Raw genomic sequence first — 19146 nt, 5'->3', positions numbered from 1 at the left:
TTGAGTTTATCTCTCTACATCATGTCATCTTGCCTAATGTGTTACTCTTTTCTTATGAACTTAATACTCTAGATGCACGCTGGATAGCGGTCGATGTGTGGAGTAATAGTAGTAGATGCAGAATCGTTTCGGTCTACTTTTCACGGACGTGCCTATATACATGATCATGCCTAGATATTCTCATAACTATGCGCTTTTCTATCAATTGCTCGACAGTAATTTGTTTACCCACCGTAGAATATGCTATCTTGAGAGAAGCCACTAGTGAAACCTATGGCCCCCTGGTCTATTTTCCATCATATTATTTCCCCGACAACTAGCTATGTTTGTCGCCGTTTATTTTGCAATCTTTACTTTTCAATCTATACCACAAAATACCAAAAATATTTATCTTATTATCTTTATCAGATCTCACTTCTGCAAGTGGTCGTGAAGGGATTGACAACCCCTTTATCGCGTTGGTTGCAAGGTTCTTAATTGTTTGTGCAGGTATTAGGGATTTGCGTGTAGTCTCCTACTGGATTGATACCTTGGTTCTCAAAAACTGAGGGAAATACTTACGCTACTTTGCTGCATCACCCTTTCCTCTTCAAGGGAAAACCAACGCATGCTCAAGAGGTAGCATTATGCGGTTTGACCGATAAAGATCTTCGTAAAATATGTAGAAGCCAATATGAGCATCCAGGGTATGCTATTTGTTATTGACCGGAGATGTGTCTCGGTCATGTCTACATAGTTCTCGAACCCGTAGGGTCCGCACGCTTAACGTTCGATGACGATTTGTATTATGAGTTATGTGATTTGATGTACCGAAGGTTGTTCGGAGTCCCGGATGAGATCACGGACATGACGAGGAGTCTCAAAATGATCGAGACATAAATATTGATATATTGGAAAGTTATATTCGGACACCGGAATGGTTCTGAAGTGTATCGGGTATTTTCCGGAGTACCAGGGGGTTACCGAAACCCCCTCGGGGGTTAATGGGCCTTCATGGGCCCTAGTGGAAAAGAGGAGGCAGCAGCCAGGTGGAGGCGCGCGGCCCCCCAAGCCCAAACCGAATTGGACTAGGGGTTGGGGGGCGGCCCCCCTTTCCTTTCTCTCCTCCTCCTCTTTCCCCCTTGTCCTTGTAGGAATAGTAAAGGGGGGCGAATCCTACTTGGAGTAGGACTCCCCCCTTGGGCGCGCCACCCTTGGTCGGCCTCCTCCTCCCTCTCTCCTGTATATACGTGGAGAGGAGGCACCCTAGGACACACAAGTTGATCTTGTAGCCGTGTGCGGTGCCCCCCTCCACAGAAACACACCTCGGTCATATCGTCGTTGTGCTTAGGCGAAGCCCTGTGCCGGTAACTTCATCATCATTGTCGCCACACCGTCGTGCTGACGAAACTCTCCCTCGGCCTCAACTGGATCAAGAGTACGAGGGACGTCATCGAGCTGAACATGTGCTGAACACGGAGGTGCCGTACGTTCGGTGCTAGGATCGGTCGGATCGTGAAGAAGTACGACTACATCAACCGCGTTGATAAAACGCTTCCGCTTTCGGTCTACGAGGGTACGTAGACACACTCTCCCGCTCGTTGCTATGTGATACGTCTCCAACGTATCTATAATTTTTGATTGTTCCATGCTATATTATATTCTGTTTTGGACATTAATGGGCTTTGTTATACACTTTTGTATTATTTTTGGGACTAACCTATTAACCGGAGGACTAGCCCAGAATTGCTGTTTTTTTGCCTATTTCAGAATTTTGCAGAAAAAGAATATCAAACGGAGTCCAAACGGAATGAAACCTTTGGGAACGTGATTTTTGAAACGAACGTGATCCAGAGGACTTGTACCCTACGTCAAGACATCAACCATGAGGGAACGAGGTAGGGGGCGCGCCTACCCCCCTGGGCGCGCCCTCCACCCTCGTGGGCCCCATGTTGCTCCACCGACGTACTTCTTCCTCCTATATATACCTACGTACCCCCAAACTACCAGATACGGAGCCAAAAACCTAATTCCACCACCGCAACCTTCTGTACCCGTGAGATCCCATCTTGGGGCCTTTTCCGAAGCTCCGTCGGAGGGGGCATCGATCACGGAGGGCTTCTACATCAACACCATAGCCTCTCCGATGATGTGTGAGTAGTTTACCTCAGACCTTCGGGTCCATAGTTATTAGCTAGATGGCTTCTTCTCTCTTTTTGGATCTCAATACGATGTTCTCCCCCTCTCTTGTGGAGATCTATTCGATGTAATCTTCTTTTGCGGTGTGTTTCTTGAGACCGATGAATTGTGGGTTTATGATCAAGTTTATCTATGAACAATATTTGAATCTTCTCTGAATTATTTTATGTATGATTGGTTATCTTTGCAAGTCTCTTCGAATTATCAGTTTGGTTTGGCCTACTAGATTGACCTTTCTTGCAATGGGAGAAGTGCTTAGCTTTGGGTTCAATCTTGCGGTGTCCTTTCCAAGTGACAGTAGGGGCAGCAAGGCACGTATTGTATTGTTGCCATCGAGGATAACGAGATGGGGTTTATATCATATTGCATGAGTTTATCCCTCTACATCATGTCATCTTACTTAAAGCGTTACTCTGTTCTTGTGAACTTAATACTCTAGATGCATGCTGGATAGCGGTCGATGTGTGGAGTAATAGTAGTAGATGCAGGCAGGAGTCGGTCTACTTGTCTCGGACGTGATGCCTATATACATGATCATACCTAGATATTCTCATAACTATGCTCAATTCTGTCAATTGCCAACAGTAATTTGTTCACCCACCGTAATACTTATGCTCTTGAGAGAAGCCACTAGTGAAACCTATGGCCCCCGGGTCTATTTTCCATCATATTAATCTTCCAACACTTAGCTATTTTTATTGTCTTTTATTTTACTTTGCATCTTTATCATAAAAATACCAAAAATATTATCTTATCATATCTATCAGATCTCACTCTCGTAAGTGACCGTGAAGGGATTGACAACCCCTTCATTGCGTTGGTTGCGAGGATTTATTTGTTTGTGTAGGTGCGAGGGACTCGTGCGTGGCCTCCTACTGGATTGATACCTTGGTTCTCAAAAACTGAGGGAAATACTTACGCTACTTCGGGAAAACCAACGTAGTGCTCAAGGGAAAACCAACGTAGTGCTCAAGAGGTAGCAAGAAGGATTTCTGGCGCCGTTGCCGGGGAGTCTACGCAAAAGTCAACATACCAAGTACCCATCACAAACCCTTATCTCCCGCATTACATTATTTGACATTTGCCTCTCATTTTCCTCTCCCCCACTTCACCCTTGCCGTTTTATTCGCCCTCTCTTTTCCGTTCGCTTTTTCTCGCTTGCTTCTTGTTTGCTCGTGTGTTGGATTGCTTGCTTGTCACGATGGCTCAAGATAATACTAAATTGTGTGACTTTACCAATACCAACAATAATAATTTTCTTAGCACTCCGATTGCTCCTCTTACCGAAACTGAATCTTGTGAAATCAATGCTGCTTTGTTGAATCTTGTCATGAAAGATCAATTCGCCGGCCTTCCTAGTGAAGATGCCGCTACCCATCTAAATAGCTTCGTTGATTTGTGTGATATGCAAAAGAAGAAAGATTGATTTGTAAAAGCGTGTTCTTCTAATTTCTATGAAAATAAAGATGAAGATCTAAAAGTTATTGATGTGTCCCCTATTAAATCTTTGTTTTGCAATATGAATCTTGATAATGAAGGGACTGAATATGATCCACCTTTACCTAGAAGGCGTTCCAAAAATTCGGAGTCTTTAGATCTTGATGCAAAAATTGGTAAAATGGGATTGAAGAGATCAAAACTCTAGATATTAATGAACCCACTATTTTGGATTTCAAGGAATTTAATTATGATAATCGCTCTTTGATAGATTTTATTTCTTTGTTACAATCCGTGCTAAATTCTCCACATGCTTATAGCCAACATAAAGCTTTTACTAAACATATCGTTGATGCTTTGATGCAATCTTATGAAGAAAAACTTGAGTTGGAAGTTTCTATCCCTAGAAAACTTTATGATGAGTGGGAACCTACTATTAAAATTAAAATTAAAGATCATGAATGCTATGCTTTGTGTGATTTGGGTGCTAGTGTTTCCACGATTCCAAAAACTTTGTGCGATTTGCTAGGTTTCCATGATTTTGATGATTGCTCTTTAAACTTGCACCTTGCGGATTCCACCATTAAGAAACCTATGGGAAGAATTAATGATGTTCTTATTATTGCAAATTGGAATTATGTGCCCGTAGTTTTTATTGTTCTTGATATAGATTGCAATCCTTCATGTCCTATTATTCTTGGTAGACCTTTCCTTAGAACGATTGGTGCAATTATTGATATGAAGGAAGGAAATATTAGGTTCCAATTTCTGTTAAGGAAAGGCATGGAACAATTTCATAGAAAGAAAATAAAATTACCATATGAATCTATCATGAGAGCCACTTATGGATTGCCTACCAAAGATGGCAATACCTAGATCTATCCTTGCTATTATGCCTAGCTAGGGGCGTTAAACGATAGCGCTTGTTGGGAGGCAACCCAATTTTATTTTTAGTTTTTTGCTTTTTGCTTCTGCTTAGGAATAAATATTTGATCTAGCCTCTGGTTAGATTTGTTTTTATGTTTTAATTAGTGTTTGTGCCAAGTTTAACCTATAGGATCTTCTTCGATGATAGTTATTTGATCTTGCTGAAAATTGCAGAAACTTTCTGTTCACGAAAATAATTGTTAAAAATCACCAGAATGTGATAAAATATTGACTCCAATTGATGATGATCAATAAAAAAATTGTCTAGGTCGTCCTATTTTGGCTGAATTTTTGGAGTTCCAGAAGTTTGCGTTAGTTACAGATTACTACAGACTGTTCTGTTTTTAACAGATTCTGTTTTGTGTGTTGTTTGCTTATTTTGATGAATCTATGGCTAGTAAAATAGTTTATAAACCATATAGAAGTTGGAATACAGTATGTTTAACACCAATATAAATAAAGAATGAGTTCATTACAGTACCTTGAAGTGGTGTTTTGTTTTCTTTCGCTAACGGAGCTCACGAGATTTTCTATTAAGTTTTATGTTGTGAAGTTTTCAAGTTTTGGGTAAAAGATTTGATGGATTATGGAACAAGGAGTGGCAAGAGCCTAAGCTTGGGGATGCCCATGGCACCCCAAGATAATCTAAGGACACCTAAAAGCCAAAGCTTGGGGATGCCCCGGAAGGCATCCCCTCTTTCGTCTACTTCCATCGGTAACTTTACTTGGAGCTATATTTTTATTCACCACATGATATGTGTTTTGCTTGGAGCGTCTTGTATTATTTGAGTCTTTGTTTTTTAGTTTGCCACAATCATCCTTGCTGTACACACCTTTTGAGAGAGACACACATGATTCGTAAATTGTTAGAATACTCTATGTGCTTCACTTATATCTTTTGAGTTATATAGTTTTTGCTCTAGTGCTTCACTTACATCTTTTAGAGCACGGCGGTGGTTTTGTTTTATAGAAACTATTGTTATCTCATGCTTCACTTAGATTATTTTGAGATTCTTAAACAGCATGGTAATTTGCTTAAATTGGGAAATTAATCCTAATATGATAGGCATTCGAGATTAGTAAAAAAATTCTTATGAGTGTGTTGAATACTATGAGAAGTTGGATGCTTGATAATTGTTTTGAGATATGGAGATGATGATATTAGAGTCATGCTAGTTGAGTAGTTGTGAATTTGAGAAATACTTGTGTTAAAGTTTGTGATTCCCGTAGCATGCACGTATGGTGAACCGTTATGTGATGAAGTCGGAGCATGGTTTATTTATTGATTGTCTTCCTTATGAGTGGCGGTCGGGGACGAGCGATGGTCTTTTCCTACCAATCTATCCCCCTGGGAGCATGCACGTAATACTTTGCTTTGATAACTTGTAGATTTTTGCACTAAGTATATGAGTTCTTTATGACTAATGTTGAGTCCATGAATTATACGCACTTTTCTTCCTTCCTTCCACCATTGCTAGCCTCTCTAACACCGTGCACCTTTCGCCGGTATCATACACACACCAGATACCTTCCTCAAAACAGCCACCATACCTACCTATCATGGTATTTTCATAGCCATTCCGAGATATATTGACATGCAACTTTCCACCGTTCCGTTTACTATGACACGCTGCATCATTGTCATATTGCTTTGCATGATCATGTAGTTGACATCGTATTTGTGGAAAAGCCACCGTTCATAATTCTTTCATACATGTCACTCTTGATTCATTGTATATCCCGGTACACCGCCGGAGGCATTCACATAGAGTCGTATTTTGTTCTAAGTATTGAGTTGTAAGTAAATAAAAGTGTGATGATCATCATTTTTAGAGCATTGTCCCAAGTGAGGAAAGGATGATGGAGACTATGATTCCCCCACAAGTCGGGATGAGACTCCGGACTAAAAAAAAGAGGCCATAAAAAAAGAGAAAAGGCCCAAATAAAAAAATGAGAGAAAAAGAGAGAAGGGGTAATGTTACTATCCTTTTACCACACTTGTGCTTCAAAGTAGCATCATGATCTTCATGATAGGGAGTCTCCTATGTTGTCACTTTCATATACTAGTGGGAAATTTTCATTATAAAACTTGTCTTGTATATTCCAATGATGGGCTTCCTCAAAATGCCCTAGGTCTTCGTGAGCAAGCGAGTTGGATGCACACCCACTTAGTTTTTTTTTGAGCTTTCATATACTTATAGCTCTAGTGCATCCGTTGCATGGCAATCCCTACTCACTCACATTGATATCTATTAATGGGCATCTTCATAGCCCGTTGATACGCCTAGTTGATGTGAGACTATCTTCTCCCTTTTTGTCTTCTCCACAACCACCATTCCATTCCACATATAGTGCTATGTCCATGGCTCACGCTCATGTATTGCGTGAAGATTGAAAAAGTTTGAGAACATCAAAAGTATGAAACAATTGCTTGGCTTGTCATCGGGGTTGTGCATGATTTAAATACTTTGTGTGGTGAAGATAGAGTATAGCCAGACTATATGATTTTGTAGGGATAACTTTCTTTGGCCATGTTATTTTGAGAAGACATGATTGCTTAGTTAGTATGCTTGAAGTATTATTATTTTTATGTAAATATTAAACTTTTGTCTTGAATCTTTCGGATCTAAATATTCATACCACAATTAAGAGAATTATATTGAAATTATGCCAAGTAGCATACCACATCAAAAATTCTGTTTTTATCATTTACCTACTCGAGGACGAGCAGGAATTAAGCTTGGGGTGCTTGATACGTCTCCAACGTATCTATACTTTTTTATTGTTCCATGCTATATTATATTCTATTTTGGACATTAATGGGCTTTGTTATACACTTTTATATTATTTTTGGGACTAACCTATTAACCGGAGGCCCAGCCCAGAATTGCTGTTTTTTGCCTATTTCAGAGTTTTGCAGAAAAAGAATATCAAACGGAGTCCAAACGGAATGAAACCTTCGGGAACGTGATTTTCGGAACGAACGTGATCCAGAGGACTTGGACCCTATGTCAAGACATCAACCAGGAGGGCACGAGGTAGGGGGGCGCGCCTTCCACCCTCGTGGGCCCCATGTTGCTCCACCGACGTACTTCTTCCTCCTATATATACCTATGCACCCCCAAATTACCAGATACGGAGCCAAAAACCTAATTCCACCGCCGTAACCTTCTGTACCCATGAGATCCCATCTTGGGGCCTTTTCCGGATCTCCGCCGGAGGGGGCATCAATCACGGAGGGCTTCTATATCAACACCATAGCCTCTCCGATGATGTGTGAGTAATTTACCTCAGACCTTCGGGTCCATAGTTATTAGCTAGATGTCTTCTTCTCTCTTTTTGGATCTCAATGCAATGTTCTCCCCCTCTCTTGTGGAGATCTATTCGATCTAATCTTCTTTTGCGGTGTGTTTGTTGAGACCGATGAATTATGGGTTTATGATCAAGTTTATCTATGAACAATATTTGAATCTTCTCTGAATTATTTTATGTATGATTGGTTATCTTTGCAAGTCTCTTCGAATTATCAGTTTGGTTTGGCCTACTAGATTGACCTTTCTTGCAATGGGAGAAGTGCTTAGCTTTGGGTTCAATCTTGCGGTGTCCTTTCCCAGTGACAGTAGGGGCAGCAAGGCACGTATTGTATTGTTGCCATCGAGGATAACGAGATGGGGTTTATATCATATTGCATGAGTTTATCCCTCTACATCATGTCATCTTACTTAAAGCGTTACTCTGTTCTTGTGAACTTAAGACTCTAGATGCATGCTGGATAGCGGTCGATGTGTGGAGTAATAGTAGTAGATGCAGGCAGGAGTCGGTCTACTTGTCTCGGACGTGATGCCTATATACATGATCATACCTAGATATTCTCATAACTATGCTCAATTCTGTCAATTGCTCAACAGTAATTTGTTCACCCACCGTAATACTTATGCTCTTGAGAGAAGCCACTAGTGAAACCTATGGCCCCCGGGTCTATTTTCCATCATATTAATCTTCCAACACTTAGCTATTTTTATTGTCTTTTATTTTACTTTGCATATTTATCATAAAAATATTAAAAATATTATCTTATCATATCTATCAGATCTCACTCTCGTAAGTGATCGTGAAGGGATTGGCAACCACTTTATTGCGTTGGTTACGAGGATTTATTTGTTTGTGTAGGTGCGAGGGACTCGTGCGTGGCCTCCTACTGGATTGATACCTTGGTTCTCAAAACTGAGGGAAATACTTATGCTACTTTGCTGCATCACCCTTTCCTCTTCAAGGGAAAACCAACGCAGTGCTCAAGAGGTAGCACTATGCTTCTCCTAGATAGATCTTGCGTGATCGTAGGCAAAATTTTGAAATACTACGTTCCCCAACATTTTTTTGTTTCGTTTCCTTTTCTTTTATGTTTTCTTTCTTCTTTGAAAAATGTTCATGATTTTTTGAAAATATTCATAAATTTCAATAAATGTTTTTCTTTCTCATAAGTTATTCAAAAATCCAAAATGGTTACTAAAAATGTGAATTTAAAAATGCGGTGCTTTTCACATTTTGTTCAGAAATTAGAAAAAGTTCCTGTTTTCAAATGTTGTTCACTATTTTTAATTTTATTCGCAAATTAAAAAATGTTCAAGAATTTAAAAAATGTTCCAATTTTTTAAAGTGTGTTCATAAATACAAAATATGTCATTGTTTTCAAATTTTGTTCATAAACTCGAAAAATGATGCTAGTTTGAAAATTTGCTCATAATTAAAAAACAATTTTCTAGATTTTTTTGAGAAAGTACTAAAATTGTTCGATCTGTCATGGTAGATAGTTCTTTAAAGTTTTCATGGTGTTTATTAATCACCAACACTATCAGCTCTAATGTGTTGCAACATGCATTAAGCAGTGATAGAGCTCCCATGTGAACGATTTTTTGGCGATTTTTTCACGTGATACAGCGATGCGTCTACTAATGGGCCGGCCCAGTCGGGGCCTATACCGTGTGCGGCGTGCGGAAATCGGCAGCAATGGGTTTGTAGACAAGTTGAAACCCGTAGATAGCAACAACCCGCATCTGTGTGAAAGCCCATACGTAATTTTACAACAGACAACACATAATAAAGCTTAAATGGGCTAGTTTAAAAAAATTAGATGTGTTAATGGGGAGAATTACAAAAACCTGGTCCTTGAAACAGCCGAAATAGGGGTGAGACAGTTGAGGTAAGGCGAATGATACCAAACTATAACTCATCTAGATGAGTTCTAGGCACTCCCTAAGAAATATCTGAAGGAAAAGATGTTGGTGAACCCCCTTGCGCATGCATCCTCTATCAAACCATGCGTCAAGGTCCATGCCTAAAATTATTTGAAAACTCTTAACAACAACCGGATGATTCTTTCTCTCGTCGAGCAGTCTCCACTGCGTGCCATGCGCCCCTGTTGGGTCAGCCCACAGTTCCCCACCTTATCTATTTATAGAGCCATCTCTTCCACATCTCTCTCTCTCTCCCTTCCGTCTTCTCCATCGCGTGCAAGCAGAGGAAAGGCCCCCATGATGAGCACCACCACCGCCTACTACAACCAGAACACCCCTATGTAGCCCGACCTTTCTATTCTCCATCGAATTCGACCCCCTTTGCCAAATCTTCCTTCCTGCGAGGAGTTCCTGCTGCCTGCCCTTTGCCACCCCACATGTCGGAGCTCACCAAGGCGATTTTGTTGTTCGTTGATCGCTGCCGGTGCTGCAACCCGGGGGCGATGCAGCAGCTCGTTGACTGTTGCGGGCGCTGCAAGCGGGGGGCGATGCAGCAGCTCGTCGACTGTTGCGGGCGCTGCAAGCCTGGGGCGATGCAGTAGCCCGTCGACTGTTGCGACGCTGCAAACGTGATGGTTGAAAGATCATTGGCACTGTGATGCAACACTCTTTGGCCTTGACAAGGTTTCGTGATGCGAGCCGGACTACAAGGAGGTGTCGTCGTGCTGCGCGGAGGGTGGCATCGTCGGCACTACAATGACGAAGCTGCAAGAGTGATCATTCATGGTGTTGCACTCCGTGATGTCTCTGTTGTTACTTCATTTGCCTTTTTAGCATAACAACCTCATCACTCATCTTTGTATATAACTTTGATTATTTTTAATAGAAAGTTACCGTAGAAGAGCCTAAAAAAAACCCTCATCACTCATCTTTATTATTAATTTTGCATTTTTAATACTCCCTCCGATTCATATTAATTATCGCTAATTTAGTATATCTTTATATTAAAATTGTACTAAATCAACAATAATTAATATGGATGGAGGGATTATATTTCTTGATTTCTTTTTCATCCCAGGTGCAACTGCATCCACAAGCCAAAACACCTCTTTTTTGCGGAAACATAGATATTGATGTATTTCTTTTGTTCATGTGCATGTACATACATATGTCGGAACATTTATATGATAATGTGATTACTTGATTCAGAACCATAGTTTCACTTATCCACGTCCTTCAAGCTGAAGAGGAACAAGTACATTATTTGACGTCCTTCGTCTATAGTAACAATGCTCGATTCCATGTTTCCTTCTATACATAACAAGTACAACTACACTAATTAGGTTCCAGTTCTGATTACCATGTATACGTGTTACTGATTCTTCTATTGGGCATGTGATTCCTTTTAAATGTTTCTTGGAAGTCCATATTTTATTTTACTTCATTCTAATTGTCACATACTTGTATTTTTTCTCTTAATTCATGATGTATAATTATCGGTTAGGAGAAAATTGCCTTCCAAGTTCGCATACATTTCGAACACTTACATATTAAAACGAAAAGGTCTTCGGTTTCCTTTCTACTTTCAAAATTTCAAAATCACTAGCCCGTGCGGACGCCCGGTTTGATGACTAGTATACACAAATTGGTATAGACCACGGGTAATACCATATTCCATTTTCTAAAAAGATATGCATAAATATATCGAAGCAAGAGTGATCAATCATGGTGTTGCTCTCTGTGATGTCTCAACAGCCCATGCAGTGTACTTCATTTGAATACTTTTTAGCATAACGACCACATCGCTCATCTTTATCCTATTGCAAGGCGAGTCATTGGAGCAAAGCAAACCAACTTCCAATACCGGCAGAAGAAAGTTACCGTGCAAGTTGCAACTTGAAGAGGAGTCTTGCAGTAGCCGGGCATCAACAACATGGGTCAGCTCTGAGGGAAATGACTGGTAAACCCATCGCCTAAGGCTTAGTTCTCCGACGAACATAGCATCTGTAGGCTTCCTTCCAGTAAAAACTTCAAGGAGCATTATTCCGTAGCTAAACACATCACTCAGTCGTGATGCTTTTCCATATGATCCATACTCTACACAATCAAAACATGAACACAGGTTTCAACATGACTCATGAGTCTAACAAGAAATGGATATATATATATATATATATATATATATATATATATATATATATATATATATATATATATATATATAATAGTTATTCTTCACCTCCTCTATTTTACCATCAATGGACCGTAATTTTACGTTTCGTAAGTTTTGTCTTATTTCCGACATAAAAAGAGACCGTAATAATATATATAATCGTCGTAAAAAATATTTCATAATATGTAAAATTACAAACGTAAAAACATAGTGTAAAATACACATAAACTGCAAATTTTCTTGCCTTATGACCTATGTTTTTATTTTTTATGCCAAATTTTACGTAGTGAATCAATAGGAATGTAACTATTTGAATTCCAAACGTAATTTAATTATGATATGATCGTAAGATTACCTCGAGTGAAGAATAACTTATTCTGCACCCTGGATGATGAATAGTAACTATATATATATATATATATATATATATATATATATATATATATATATAAAGCAATATAGTCAATCTTAAGTACCTGGTGACATGTATCCAATTGTACCAGGCATGTTCGAAGAGATCGTTGAGCTATCCTCACCTTGTAGTAACCTTGCAATGCCAAAGTCTGCCACGTGTGCAGTCATGTCCTCATCAAACAATACATTGCTAGGCTTCAAATCGCAATGCAAAACCACTTCATGGTATCCATGGTGCAGATACTCCATTGCCATTGATACGTCAAGCATAGCACCTAACCTCTCACGAAACCCGAATTGTCTTCCCCCATCTTCTGAGTGGTGAAGTAGCATGTCTAAGCTGCCGTTGGGCATGTACTGCAACACTAGTGCTATGAAGTCCATGTTAGAGCATGTGTTGATTACCCGTATCAGGTTGCGGTGCCGCGCCATGCGGAACACACGACATTCCGTGTCAAAACTTTTAACGCTGTGCTTGGATCGCATGTCAAGAACCTTTATTGCAACCACCAAACCGCTGCTCAGTTGGCCCTTAAAAACTTTTCCAAAGCCCCCAAATCCCAACATGTGATCTTCACTAAAATTATCTGTGGCGCGGACAAGATCGACATGAGAGATTAACTGATGACTTACCGGGTCTTCCAGATCAATAGAAGCTTCGACCTTGCCTTTCTCAAGTTTCTTTCCGATTGAGAGGCACCAAGTGTAGAAGCAAAAAGCAGTAGCACCAAGAGCTATAGTGGCACCCGGGAGTATGATTATCAGCAAACTGGAGGCCATTGGGGTTTCACTTTGTTTGATCTATGTGTCTACACGTATTTGCTGGAGTGTTGGTTGCTGCATCGGTGGAGCCTGGATGTGCTTATATTGATGGATGGCCCGGGTGAAAAGGAAGCTAGGTAGAGAGAAAAGTCATGGTTGGCAGGGATTGCAATTTACGGAGATGCCCCTGATTGAGCCCTGGCTCGGTCAATGCTGGCTGAAAAGTATGTGGCAGTGTGTATACATACGTAGCTTCGTTCTCTCGATGAGCCCCTTCGCAGATGGTCTTTGTAAATTGGTAGTAAATGTTTAGGAACGGCCGGCCGGCCAGCAATTGGGCCGATCGCGCGCGCGTCCTACGAATGGCACTTAATCCATCGGTCCTCAGGTCTGCCGTCTGCGTTGGATCGAGGCAACCAATCCATCGTATCGTATGTATAGCAGCCATCCCTGTCCTCCACACACTGCCCTTTCTCCCCTCAACCTTATCTACAGGGTGAGACAAAACCACAGCCATGTATGCACATTGTGGCTATCGTCTACTTCAATTCAAATCGCCACCTCAATCTATGACCGCGCCCCGGCATGCTGCAGCTTGCGATTTTGCAAGGGCCAGGCAGCAGGCACTGCGACAGCCATGGGCCAGCGAAGCTATGAGGTGTTACGTGTTGCGGCTAACTCCGTTTTTTGCTAGAACAGAAGAAAGCGAGGGCTGCGACCGGCTCGCAGCGGAGCTGCAACCAGCAGCACCAATTGCTGCGATCGCCGTCATTTTTTGCTGGAACCAAAGACCTTGGGAGTTGCGGCCCAGGTGCATGGAGAAGCTGCAACCGACAACGGCAAATGCTGCGGCCAGTGGCCAAGAAAGCTACGACCACTGACTACAAACGCTTCAACCCAGAGATGGCCAAGCTGGGAGCTGGCAACGCACAACCTTAAAAGCTGCAACCGGCGGTAGAGAAAGGTACAACCATTGACGGAAAAAGTTTCAACCTAGTGACATCGTTTTTTTCTGGGATTGGCAACGGCTTCGTAGAGAGACAATAGGATGCAACACGCGTATATTCACAGGCATCTAGTGCCAATATAAGATGTACAGGGTGATCATCACGTCCAGAACTAAACCCTAATGAGATGGGCGGAGATTAGAGTACATGTGTATATACGAATACATAGGTTGCTCAACACCCCCCCCCCCCCCCGCGCGCAGTCAAAGCATCGGCACCGACGCAAAGACTGAACCAAAACTCCTCAAAAACCGACATCGGCAACCCCTTCGTCATGATATCCGCAAGCTGCTGAGAGGTAGGCACGTGAAGAACTCGAACGTGGCCAAGAGCCACCTGCTCCGGAACAAAGTGGATATCCAGCTCAATATGTTTGGTACGGCAATGGTGAACGTGGTTGGCTTAGAGGTAGACGGCAGAGACGTTGTCGCAATACACAACGGTGGCCTTGCCAACAGGACAAGAGAGCTCATAGAGAAGTTGCCGAAGCCAGGAGCACTCAGCAACGACGTTAGCCACGACACGATACTTAGCCTCGGCACTAGACCGAGAGACCGTGGGCCGCCGCTAGACACAGTATCCGAAGGTGGAACGCCGTGTGTCGGGGCAGTGTCAGGACCCTGATTCTAAGCCACATCGATCTAGCATGTAACACACCATATCACTTTGCGGCCTCACGCACGGTATTCCCACGGGTGCCACCTTACCTGGCCCGAGACCGTTTGCGCCTTTTGGCTCATGTATATGATAGTGCCGCTAGCATCCATATGACAGAGAACCCGGGCCGACATGACTAGTCGTGAACCCAAAGTGGCACTAACTTACAGGGACAGGCATACATGACCCAGCAACGAACGCGTCGGTCATCAGCGAGTGAATTCGGGCTATAGCAACTGGGCTAGCAGGACTCCGGGAATCCGGGCTGTAGCAGGCTAACAGGACTCCGAAAGACACCGCGTGACATTTCCCCGAAGGGACAGAGACAGGATCGAAGAAGGACACATGCCGGCCGGTCTAAGTGTTCCGGAGCAGTAGTAACTCGGCTAACAGGACTCCGGTAAACCGGGCCGTAGCAGACTACCATGGCTAAGTGGAAGCACTAGACTACATTTCCCCATAAGAGAGGCTACTAAGGATAGACAACTAGGTTGTCGGATCCTACACATACCAAGCATTTCAATCATAGACACAATATGCTCGATATGTGTAAATACAACATGGCATCACAACAAAACTCTACGACTCGAAGTATTTATTCGTAAGGCTCCGAAGAGTCAAGTATTACAAACATGGGTCTCATGACCCAACATTCAAGTCATACAAGCAATAGCACATGCGGAAGCTTAACATTGTCTGAGTACAGACAACTACAAATGAAGAAGGCTGAGAAGCCTGACTATCTACAAGACCCTCCCAAGGGTACAAGATCGTAGCTGAGGTAACAAGCTAAACGTCTAAGTCCACACGGAACTACTAGTGAGACTGACGTCTCTCTGCAAAACATAAATTAAGCAAACGTGAGTACAAATGTACCCAGCAAGACTTACATCTGAACTATCTACATATGCATCAGTATCAACAAAGGGGTGGTGGAGTTTGACTGCAGCAAGCCAGCTTTGACTCGGTGGCTATCCTGAACTACGACTGCAAGTAACTCTTTTGAGGTGGCGCACACGAGTCCACATACTCACCATATCAATACACCACTATGGATCCGCTCCCGTCTCCCTACGAGAACGCCATCCATAGCACTCACACTTATTTTCCGCATTTTAGAGTATCCACTTTCACTTGTCTATGAACTGTACAGGCAACCCATAAGTCCTTTTCCGCGGACATGGCTATTCGAATAGATGATGTTAACCCTGCAAGGGTGTACTTCTTCACACACGCTCTCGCCACTTACCACCATGTACACGTCGTGTATCTCGGCAACCTTCAAGCAGAAGCCTGGCGAGGGAGTCGGCCATGACCTGACTAACCACACAAGTCTCTCGTCCAGGTTTATCGCCTATTCGGGTTCCATCCACAAGGAGATCCGGCCGGGGTGTCGCTCACGGCCCCAAACGATGTGTGCAGGGTTCCCAAGCCCACCTCGACGGATGGATCTACGCTTGGTACACCGTGCCACGGTGCCTAGTCTCTCCCAAGCCCACCTGTACCGGGTGCCACTTGGTAGACTACTAACACAACCTACAAACACCAGAAACTAGTTGCAACTCCTGGACAGAGATCAGGTTGATATAAGTCGAGACAGCTTGGAGTGCCCGGAGCCCAATGTGTGGTAGTAACTGTTCATGGATCACAAACACAGAACTCAGTTCCTGAGGACGGTTTCAATGAGACAACCCACCATGTACTCCTACATGGCCTCTCACCGCTACCTTTACCAAATCGTGTTCACACACTTAGCTCTCAACAGTAGGACATGTTCACCACATTCCAATTCATTCCCGATGAACAGAACTGACTCAACTCTAAGCAGTAGCAGGCATGACAACAAGCATGAATGAGTAGGCACATCAGGGCTCAAACAACTCCTACTCATGCTAGTGGGTTTCATCTATTTACTGTGGCAATGACAGGTCATGCAGAGGAAAGGGGTTCAACTACCGCAGCATGTAACAGTTGAATCGTTGTTGTCCTAATGCAGTAAAAGAGAGCAGAAGCAAGAGAGTGGGATTGTATCGGAATGAACAAGGAGGTTTTGTTTGCCTGGCACTTCTGAAGATAGTATAGCTCCTCATCGGTGTCATCGAACTCATCGTCGGAACCACGTCTACTGAGAGGGGTCGAATACCGGCAACAGAGAAGGAACATAATCAATGCAATGCAACAATATGATGCATGATCATGACATGGCAATATGCTGTGGTTTGAGCTAATGCAGCTAGCAATGATTTAAAATGAAGTTGTTTTGAGCCCAAGGTTCAAATTCAAACTTCATATGTGAAATTCAAATGCCATTTATATGATTTGTCCTAAACAGCAGCCATAAGTTGTTCTAACATGCATGGAAAAGGTACATATGGATAGATTGGATTTTTCTGATCATTTTTCATATATAAATTATTTCATTTGGAGTTACGGTTGATTTTTAGAAGTTTAGGCAATTTTCTGGATTTTCTAATTATTTAGAATTAAACTAATTCCAGAAAATGAATTACTGTGTCAGCACTACATCAGCATGACATAAGCGAGTCAATGGGGCAGCCAAGGTCAAACTGACCAGTGGGTCCCGCGTGTCAGTGATTAGAGTAACTAACCTAATTAAAATTAACCCTAACTAACTTGGTTAGCCGGGCGGGGCCCGCATGTCTGTGACCCATGGGGGTCAAATCCTTGGTCGACCGGGGCTAAACCATCGGCGTTTAGCCGCCGGCGATGACCAGACGCGGCGGAGGCTCGGGATCGCTCCTCCGACGACCAAAAGCAAGGCGGAGGGCATCTACGCGGAGCTGGCGAACGCGCGCACCCAATGGGGCAAGTGGGAGTAGCTGGGGTGGCCGGAGCTCGCCGGAAAAGAGCTCGCGGCGGCGGGCGGCGTTCGGACGTCGAGCAGGACGAGGCTACGGAGTACTAGCGGCTGGTCAAAGGGGTTCTATGGACTCCTGGGAGCTCCAGGAGCATAACCGTGCGGCGGGTTTGAGCGAAGGAGCTCGCGAGCGCAAGGCTCGCCGGCCATGGCGGACGGCGGCCTCGGGCGTTCGCGGGGCGGCGGCTTGCACGCATATTATAGCATGGGGAGAGAGGGGAGAGAACCGGGGGCTCACGGCGAGTTCGTGGAGAAGCTCAGCGGCTCGGGGACGGCTCGAGCGAAGCAAATCGTCGTCTTCTTCCTCGGGCGGCGGCTTGCACGCATATTATAGCATGGGGAGAGAGGGGAGAGAACCGGGGGCTCACGGCGAGTTCGTGGAGAAGCTCAGCGGCTCGGGGACGGCTCGAGCAAAGCAAATCGACGACGGCGATCTCGGGCGCCCGAGGAAGAAGACGACGGTGGCGATGGTGTTGTAGGGCACTTGGGGACGCGGGAGTCGTCTCGGAGATGCTGCGGAGCTCGGCGGGGATGCTAGCACGGCGAATCGTTGGCGCTGGCCACGCGGGCGGCAGCGGTGGCCGGCGGGGCTCTCTGTTCAGGCGAAGAACGAGGAGGGAGAGGGGGAAAAGGCCAGGGGAGAAGGGGGGTCAGCACGGGCCTCGTCCACGTCTCCTGGGCGCGGGGTTGGGAGGAAGGAGGCGTCGACACGGCGAAGCAGGAGGTGGTCGCTCGGGCGCGTGCGATGTCGCTCCCTCTGCCTACTGGCAGAGGTTGAAGATGACTGGCACTGGCCAGTGGCCTGTGCCAATGAGCTGGGCCACTAGCTACAGTGCTAGGCTGGTTGGTCGCGCCAGGTAAGCAGGTAAGCCTGCTCTCTCTTCTGTCTTTTCTATTTTCTGTTTTTCTATTTTGATTTAATTATTTTGCCACTGTTTGCAATTCAAATGATTTCAAACCAGTGCCAAAAATTCCTCTGAGTAATTTTATGTTGCACATTGGACATTTCCTATTGCACATAAAATATTTCAGGGTATTTGGAAATATATTCTATACATGTTATGAATATAATTCCAAATGCAAATAAAATAATGACTTAAATTCAGTGCCCAAAATATTCCTCAAAAATGTTCATTATTTTTGGTCTGGTGTAAAAACCTCTGCCAAATATAACCAACATTATTTAAGGCCATTTTGGAACATTGAATACATTTTCCACGGTTCTTTGCCCTGCTTTTGATTAAAGTTTTGAGGCTTCAACAATCCTCAATTCAAGTTTCAGAAATTTAAATATGATGCATGGATGCAATGCCACTAATTACAAGCGTTAAACTAGGGTTGTGACAACTCACCTCCACTAAACAAGAATCTCGTCCCGAGATTCAAGGCGCGAGGTAAGAAGACAGCGGGGACACAAAGCTAACACAATTTTCTCGATCCAACTGCCCTTCTCAGAGATGTTGATCCGCTACATCATAT

General features: G+C 43.4%; 1 protein-coding gene across 2 annotated transcripts; it reads right to left on the bottom strand.

Moving 5' to 3' along the window:
• Nucleotides 1–11426: 11426 nt before the first annotated feature.
• On the bottom strand, nt 11427–13346 carry LOC123124380 (probable LRR receptor-like serine/threonine-protein kinase At3g47570). Of its 2 annotated transcripts, none has more exons than XM_044545003.1 (2): nt 12426–13346; nt 11427–11873 (listed from the first exon to the last, which is right to left on the bottom strand). In XM_044545003.1, exons 1-2 carry the CDS (start codon nt 13141–13143, stop codon nt 11500–11502), a joined length of 1092 nt encoding a protein of 363 aa, XP_044400938.1. In that variant the 5' UTR covers nt 13144–13346; the 3' UTR covers nt 11427–11499. The 2 variants fall into 2 exon arrangements, with proteins under 2 accessions (XP_044400938.1, XP_044400939.1); XM_044545004.1 differs by having other exon boundaries at nt 12486–13346.
• Between the last annotated feature and the right edge of the window lie 5800 nt (nt 13347–19146).

The sequence above is a fragment of the Triticum aestivum genome, chromosome 5D, assembly GCF_018294505.1.
Source record: "Triticum aestivum cultivar Chinese Spring chromosome 5D, IWGSC CS RefSeq v2.1, whole genome shotgun sequence".
NCBI lineage: Eukaryota > Viridiplantae > Streptophyta > Magnoliopsida > Poales > Poaceae > Triticum > Triticum aestivum.
Note: the sequence above shows the minus strand (reverse complement) of the source record. Positions and strands in the feature narration are given on the sequence as shown.

What these genes read in the sequence shown, in the direction of transcription:
- LOC123124380 (XM_044545003.1), bottom strand. Translation starts at nt 13,143, where the DNA reads ATGGCCTCCAGTTTGCTGATAATCATACTCCCGGGTGCCACTATAGCT. An exon ending in AATTGGATACATGTCACCAG is followed by an intron (nt 11,874 to 12,425) that starts GTACTTAAGATT and finishes TTGATTGTGTAG; the next exon opens with AGTATGGATCATATGGAAAA.